At 33.2% G+C, this 8,113-nt stretch overlaps 1 protein-coding gene across 1 annotated transcript; it reads right to left on the bottom strand.

Moving 5' to 3' along the window:
* Positions 1 to 984: 984 nt before the first annotated feature.
* On the bottom strand, positions 985 to 4,539 carry LOC129076382 (olfactory receptor 52A5-like). The gene is made up of 2 exons (XM_054580556.1): positions 3,625 to 4,539; positions 985 to 1,014 (listed from the first exon to the last, which is right to left on the bottom strand). Exons 1-2 carry the CDS (start codon positions 4,537 to 4,539, stop codon positions 985 to 987), a joined length of 945 nt encoding a protein of 314 aa, XP_054436531.1.
* Positions 4,540 to 8,113: the final 3,574 nt, after the last annotated feature.

The following is an 8,113-nucleotide window of genomic DNA, read 5'->3' as shown; positions in this document are numbered from 1 at the left end:
AATAATGAATTATATACCCTGTGGTCAACACAATTTAACCTACTTGTTTTAAAAAAAATGCTTGATATGATGAAATATAAAAATAAATTAATCAATCCTATAACCCATACCTCTCTCAGAGTCCCATGAAGTGCCATGCTTCACATTAAAGAAAGTGGAAATTTAGTCCATGTTTTCAGTTAGTCATTGTATTCAGGCAAAATTTTATGTAAGTGAAAATTTTATGTAAGTGTAAAAACAAAGTAGTAATATTTAGATACATGAATAAAACATTCATGAATAAAAAAGTAAGGATTCTAAATGAAAATAATTTCGTGTAGTCAAGAATTTGCAAGTTGGTCCTCAGAGAAAGATATGAACTTCAGTTGAAGCACTGGGTGCAGTTTTTAGGATGAGAAAGATTAGTCCTAGAGGACTTGTGGTTTGTTTGAAGATACCTTGGGATTTCAGGAACCAAAGTGCTTAAGACCTTGCAGCAAACTCTGGCAATGTGCACCATCTCTGGGCTTACAGTCACAGAGGCTGGAAGTTTTAATAAAACCCACATCACTGGGTTCTACAGCATTGCAAACACATAGATTAATAAAATTGTTTCCTACCTTCAAGGCATTTTATGTCTACTCAGAGAACGATATATACACAAAGACAGTATAGAACATTAAGGCCTTAAATCCAAAAACAAAGTAGCTCATATGATAAACTCAAGACAACTGAAATGGAATCTGACAAATCTGTAGGTCCATAGAATTGAGTGTTCTACCTTGTGGTGATGCTTAGAATTTGATTGGCAGAAGGAAGGTGAAAGTATTAGTTCATTGATATTGGAGAGTTGCATGGCCATCTCAGAAGGTAAAGTGCTAAAGAATGCAGCCGTTACACAAGCACACTCACACTTATATACATGGCCGCACCTACATTACATAAATAATGTCTACATGTATTTTTTATATATTGTAACAACACACTGAAAATATTGAGGTTCACTCATGTTTTTAATAGGCAGATTTCATTCAACTTTTCTCCCTTACAATATTTGTAATTTCCACCCCAACTTAAGGAACAGGCCTCTCATTACTCTGTTTTCAGGTTCATCAGGTCTAACATACATTAAATATCATAAAGGATTGATGTAAGGATAAAATTAGATTATAACTGTAATTTTATTATAGCACTTATTCAATAAAATTTTATGCTATACATACCAAGGCCAGCACCATACTAGAGAGATGCATTCCCTTAATTAAGCATTAACATAAATGTTTCTTATCCTCACCTGAGGATATACTTATTGACTTTAGAGAGAGAGGAAGGAAGGGAGAAAGAGAGACACATCGATTGGTTGCCTCCCACACATACTCCCACTGGGAATCAAACCTGCTACCCAGCTATATGCCCTAACCAGGGATGGAACCTTCAACTTTTTGGTGTATAGGACAATGCTCCAACTGAGCCACCAGGCCAGGGCTAATATAAGTGGTTTTTAATGTCTATGTTTCCCCACCCAGACCATCCTTCAAAATTTCTTCTTTCAGAAAATACCACACAAAGTCATTAGAGGCAGTAAAACAGAGTCAGTTCAAATCATTGAGTATTTATTAAGTGATATATACATAACAAAAAGTTCAGTGACATTATGTGATAAATTTTAAATTATTAAACATCCAGAGTAATCCCCAAAATTATAGATATATTTTAATAAAATATAGTTTGAACTGTACAAACCATCATGGATTATAAAAAAGACAATACTGAGCACAAAAGGAAACCTCAGTAAAGCATATTGGAAATGATTTCACAAAATGTTTGAGAATGAAGATTACTTCACCAATATAGGAATCAGGAGAAGAGCCTCCATGTAGAGAATATATTGCAATGAATGTGAAGAGAAAAAGAGTAACAGAAATGGGTACACCTCTCGAAGTGAATAATGTCTTAAAGAAAAATAAGGTCTAACTGAAAATTTCTGACTTTTGACCTTAAATAGGATCATTGATAAACTTAGGAATTAAAGAACAGGACAGTGCTCATGGTGAAAACCCCACACAATTTTGTGTAGGACAGATGACCCTGACTCCATGTGAAAAATCAAGGCACTAACTCGAACACATTAACAGACAGAAACAGCTCCTTTTTGCCCCTATAGAGTCTTACATTATACTTCATCAACCACACAGAATATGAACATGTAGGCTCATGCCAAAGAACATGATCCGAACATGTTCTAATCAGGGCATAGTATAAAGAACAAGGGAGAGGTTCCAATTCCATTTCTCGAAATATTCTAAGGGCTGTCATTTGCCACCAGTTGGCTGTATTATTAAGCCATAGTCATAAATGTCCCTGTACAGTTGTCTTTATCAGCCTGCACCTGACCTTTACATTAAATTTTCTATGTAAGTTTTCTACAAGAACCATTGTTCACTAATCCACAAAAACATTTATAGTAAAATCCATTTAAAAATTAAAGTTAATCAACACTATGCAAGCTTCTATATAAGAAACTACATGTAATAATTATTTTGGAAATTAGTCCCAGGGACACACAAAAATAACAAGACCATGAGCATAATTTAAAAATATATATTATATACATAATATATATACTGTTATTTGTTAAACTGATTGTTTTCCTTTTGAGTTATAGTTATAAAACTTGTTAATTCAAATACTATTTAACTTACCTATAATATCTTAACACAAAACAAACATGTTAACTGCTAATCATTACACATCTACTCTATTTGTTTTCCATCCAAATTTCTGTACTGGAGTGTAATTCATGTTAAAAATTCTAGTATACATGCATCTGTGGTAGGCTGGGTGAAATATTTTGAGGGGGAGAGAAGAAATTCTGACTATATTCAGTGCATAGATTAACAATCACAATCTCAACTTAATGCTTAATTCACAGCTACTCAAGGACAAACTTTAGGATGAAGGGTGATCATAAATGACAGTAGATAAATGATAAATTTAGTTTCATACTCATTAAATTATAATACATTACACTGAATTTCCTATATAGTTGGAAAAATGCCAGTTGATATTTTTAAAAAGAGTAACATATTAATATTTAATTTTGCTTTTAAGAAAAGTTTGTCATTAACACCTGATTGAGTTTCAATGTTTTTTAAATAATTTTTGCTTTTTATGTCATGTATGGACAAGATATGATTAGTTCTGTGTGTTTCAACTAATTCTCTATGCAAAACAAGTGACAGTGATTCAGTAAGAGTCAGAGCTTTATCATCTGGATTGCAAAACTAGAATTTCATATTTTAGTACATAATAAACTTGAGAAAGCACAGATTCTCATCAAGAATGTTTTTCTCATGAATAGTCGTAAGAATGTCAAGTACAGCATGGGAAATATGGGCAATAATATTCTAATGACTATGTATATTGTCAGATGGGTGTGGGATTTAACACTTAGTAAGTTATGTAATGTCCAATCACTGGGGTGTACACCAAAAACTAATATAATAATGTATGCCAACTGTAACTTAAAAATTAAAAAATGATTTAAAATAGTGACAAAAAGAATGTTTTTCTCAGCCTTGTTATTTGAAATAAAATGATAAAAAATTAAGAAGCAGCGCCCTTACAGTGAAAAAATTTGGACACTTGATTTCGAATCTGTTTGGTCTTCACACCATACACAATAGGATTGAGCAAAGGTGGGACAAGCAGGTAAATGTTGGACAGGAGAATATGAATGTAAGGTGGAATGTGGAACCCAAATCTGTGTGTAAAGAAGGAGAAGAAAGCTAGGAGATAAAACTCAAGAAAGACACAAATGTGAGCGACGCATGTGTTAAATGCTTTGAGCCTGGCTTCCTTTTGAGGCAGACTGAAGACAGTTGTAAATATTCGAATGTAGGATAGTGTGATGAAGATTATGTCAAAGCCAAGGACACTGAAAGCCACAAACAGACCATAGATCTTGTTGATCTGAATATCTTCTGCTGCCAACTTCACAATGGCCATGTGCTCACAGTATGAATGGGTGACCACAGTGGTCCAGTAATATTTCAGCCGGCATTTGATAAGGATGAGACATGGAGCTACAAGGAGGGCTGCTCTGAGTGTCACCCCAACCCCAATCTGAATGAGAAATTGGTCAGTAAAAATGGTTGCATGTCTCAGAGGATCACAGATGGCCACATAGCGATCCAGGGCCATGACCAGCAGAACACCTGACTCAATACATTGGAAGGTGTGGATGAACCACATCTGCAAGAGACAGGCATCAAAGGATATCTTTGGCAGATGAAACCAGAATATTCCTAGCATTTTAGGTAAGATGCAAGTACTAAGAACAATGTCTGTGGCTCCAAGCATTCCGAGGAAAAGATACATGGGCTCGTGGAGACTGGACTCAGATTTGATAATGACCAGGAGCAGAGAATTCCCAGACAGAGCAATGATGTACACAGCACAGAAAGGAATGCCAATCCAGACCTGAACAGACTCCAAACCAGGGATCCCAATTAGTGTCAGCACCGAGGGCATGAAGACTGTGTCATTGAGATTGAACATATTGGCTTAGAACTCACTGGTTTGGAGCTTCTGATTCAAGGTGGTAGTATATGTTGAGTGTTTCTCTCCTATTTTTTGTTCCCACCTAGATTTCTGGAAAATTTGAACTATGAAAATAATTACACAATAGAATAATAGCCAAAAATTAAAAGTTACTATGGTTTTTTTATCCAGGAAGTTTTTTGTAGTATCACAGTGTGATCATTCAATAATATTTCTATTTTTCATATATATACAAAACACCTGATATTATTCACTATTATTTTAGTAAAATAAATCATAAATTATTAAAACCAAGAACATGAAACTTCAAATGTACTATGAAATATTAAATAAGCAATGATATTTGGTTAGTTTATAATATGATTTCTGATAAAAATAATTAACCAGTTTTAACATATTTTTTACAAGCATATCGAATACTATTAGACAAATCGGTTTCTTGTTTGCTATCATTCATTATGCTGTGGATGTAGTAGTCTATGGTCCAAATCCATATTTGTTGGCAATTCTGGTATTTAAGCATAGTACAATTTCTTGGAAGTTTATTTTTCTTTCACATACTTAAATTAGGCACACCATTAATATAGAATTAGGTTCAACACCTTTTTATTGCCTATCTTCTATAAATGAGCTCTGTGCAAAGGTCTGGATAAGCAAACAATAAAGCTATAGAACTTATCAGAAAATGAGGCTGAACTCATTTGACTATTTTGAACTTCAATTTTTACACTAGACTATTTGGTCCCATGCTTAGACTATGTCATGCATCCAGGTCCTATGTCTCTAAACTAATAATGATCTTGCTCTATGATAAAAAAAAAAGATTTATTGATATTTGCAACAAGTAATCTTGGTCATTTTTCTGAGTCAATTTAAATCTATGTCAAGAGCCTCTACTCAAAAAGGTTATACCAAGGCAAGGTGTAGATATGTGAACAAAAAGTGTCACTTCATTTCTTGAAATTCAAAAATAATACAATGCTAAATCTGAATATATACTTCTGTAAATGGATATTAAACGTACATATATGCAGAAGTTAGATGGTTTCCTTTAAGATTATTTATGTATGGAGGAATCAGTTCATTGAAAACCTCACTTCTCTCCCTACCTGGTGTGTGTCAGTGCAGTTTCTCTATTAGTTGTCACAGAGCCAGAGTTGCTCTGTGACCACATATGCAAGAGCCAACACCACCTGAAGGAAGCTCTGGTCTGAGGATGACTTAATGCCAAAGGGAAAGCTGTTTCCTACCTGATGAATATATATTATAACCTAGATCCTAGAATCTTATTCTTGGTAAAAAACACAAAAGTCTTACAATTCACATTATTCTTTAAGGAACATTTATTTTTGACCACCTGGCTTTTTTGTATACAATTAATTCCACCAAGAGGTGAACATCTGAGGAGTCAATTTATATTTTTGTAAAATAGATTGGAAAGAGAAATCTATTAAATGACTATTCCTCCATATTCCTTTTAGAACTCTGTTATTCCATCCTGTTTGGTGTTCATTTTTTACTTTTGTTGGGTGACCAGAGTTATTCTTTCTTCAGTAAAGTTGTAGAAAATTATTTTCAATCATCTTGGATATAAAATTGTAAATGAACCTAAAATGCAGTCTATTGCATTAATCTCTCACTTCCATAGGGCTGTAAATTCAAAAGACTATTTGTTTTTCTAAATCGCCATTCAACTTTGCTAATGAAGGTTTACAACAATCTCTGTGGAAATTTACTGCTCCCTCAATAATTCTTATTTTCAACTCCTCATACCTTCACAGAAGCTCTTAATGTGAGGCCCATATTCCCTTTATTTACCATTGCTGTCATGACTACTTCTTTCTGATTCATATTGGTCTCCAACTTTTTCTTCGTTGCAACACATTAACTACTCTTTTGCTGCCTGACTCAATATCCTTGCTCCTTTAATTATCTACCAGCATGTGCCTGAAGATCTCACATTATAGTCTATATATTCATATTGCCAACAAATGATACTAGAAAAATATCACAATTCTGGAAAGGCTCCCACTGAAACTTATGCAGCTTTGAATTCCATGGCTGATTTCCAGGCATTTCTATTCATAAATTCTTTTTTTTTTTCCCCTTCTTACTCTCTGTAATAACGTAATCTCTACTGGCTGTAAGATGTTTGTTACAATTTTACTAACTCTCAATTCTTTCTCTCTGCCATGTAGGAAAGGAGTATCCTCCACCTAATTTTCCTAATTATGTGCTGATATTTACTTATCATTCCTTACTCTTACTCTAGAAACTAGATATTTTCCTTTGTTTATTTAGCGTTTCCCCCAAACCCTGTATTTTTATCACGTATTCATTTACTAATTATTTCCTTTCTGATAAAATGTTTCAGGCTTAAATAAATTTTCTAATAATACTTGCTGTGATCTGTTGCTAAAATTTTCTGCACTGTTTTAATTGCCTCTACGATACTGAATAAATCACTATAACTTATTGTATTTTGCTATTCAGTTTAAAACATTTCTCAAACTATTGCCATATGCTTTTGCAACCACATCTCTTTAACGTTTACTTTCCTGGGAAAAAAATCAAAATGAAACTCTAAACGCAATGAACTTTGTAAAGGACCCTTCTAAATTGATATTTGTTCAGTGCTTTACATTGTTTCCTCTATAACATGTATTTTGTTTTTGTTCTTATAATCACACTGTATCCTGTTTTTCTACCTGTTCAAAATTCTCTCCTTTTGTTGTTCTGTCTGACTCCCTTTATGTCATTGATGTTGTGAGTCCTACTGAGGACTATATTCCTTTCCACTCATTCTATATATCCCTCTGCCCAGTAGTATTGTCCAGTCCCATAGTTTCACCAACCACTGGTTAAGAGTAAATAAATATCATCTCTACATAAATCAAACCTGAACAAAGGATAGATATATTAAACTGCTTCTTAAACAGTTCCATTTTGATGAAGTTTCTCTAATTCAGGGAGCAGGGAAAAGTAGTAAAAAAAAAAATCAAATTTGGGCTTTTGATTTAAGTGTCTTTACTTAATCCCATTTGCCAGTCATCTAGCCAATATACCTCAATAGATTCAGGACTCTTAAAAGAGACCTTTTATTATGTATAATTATATATGGGGAAAAACACCTCAATTTCTCTAGAAAAAAATTGGATACCCAATAATTTCTTCAAATCAAGTCATATATTCAGTGACTAAATGCTTAGCAATAGGAGACACAATTTTCACATGTGCTATTAATATTACTGATAACTTTCACTTAATCACCCTTACAAACCTGTCAGTCATAATAAAATATATGCTAGAATTATGTAAACTAATTTAGAATTCTACATTTATTTTCTTATACTTTTCTATGTTCCTAATGTTTCTTTTAGACTTTCTCCTTTCCTCTTTGTCTTTCCCATCTGACAATTACTCATTTATTATTAAACTTCCAACTCAAATATTACCTTCTCTACAAATAATCTGCTAATATTTTAGACAAAATTCAATTTTTTTCTGTCCTAAACATATGACTATTAAATACATCATAATAGTAATTAATCAATATTTTATTTTATCCCTA

This window comes from Pteronotus mesoamericanus, unplaced genomic scaffold (assembly GCF_021234165.1).
Source record: "Pteronotus mesoamericanus isolate MK-2021 breed Mesoamerican mustached bat unplaced genomic scaffold, CSHL_Meso_final contig_591, whole genome shotgun sequence".
NCBI lineage: Eukaryota > Metazoa > Chordata > Mammalia > Chiroptera > Mormoopidae > Pteronotus > Pteronotus mesoamericanus.
The sequence above is the reverse complement of the archived record's forward strand: the minus strand, read 5'-3'. Positions and strand labels throughout refer to the sequence as shown.

Coding starts and splice junctions, on each gene's coding strand:
- LOC129076382 (XM_054580556.1), bottom strand. CDS start 4,539: ATGTTCAATCTCAATGACACAGTCTTCATGCCCTCGGTGCTGACACTA. Junction 1,015..3,624: donor CCAAACAGATTCGAAATCAA/GTGTCCAAATTT, acceptor AAGGGAGAAAAG/TTGAATGAAATCTGCCTATT.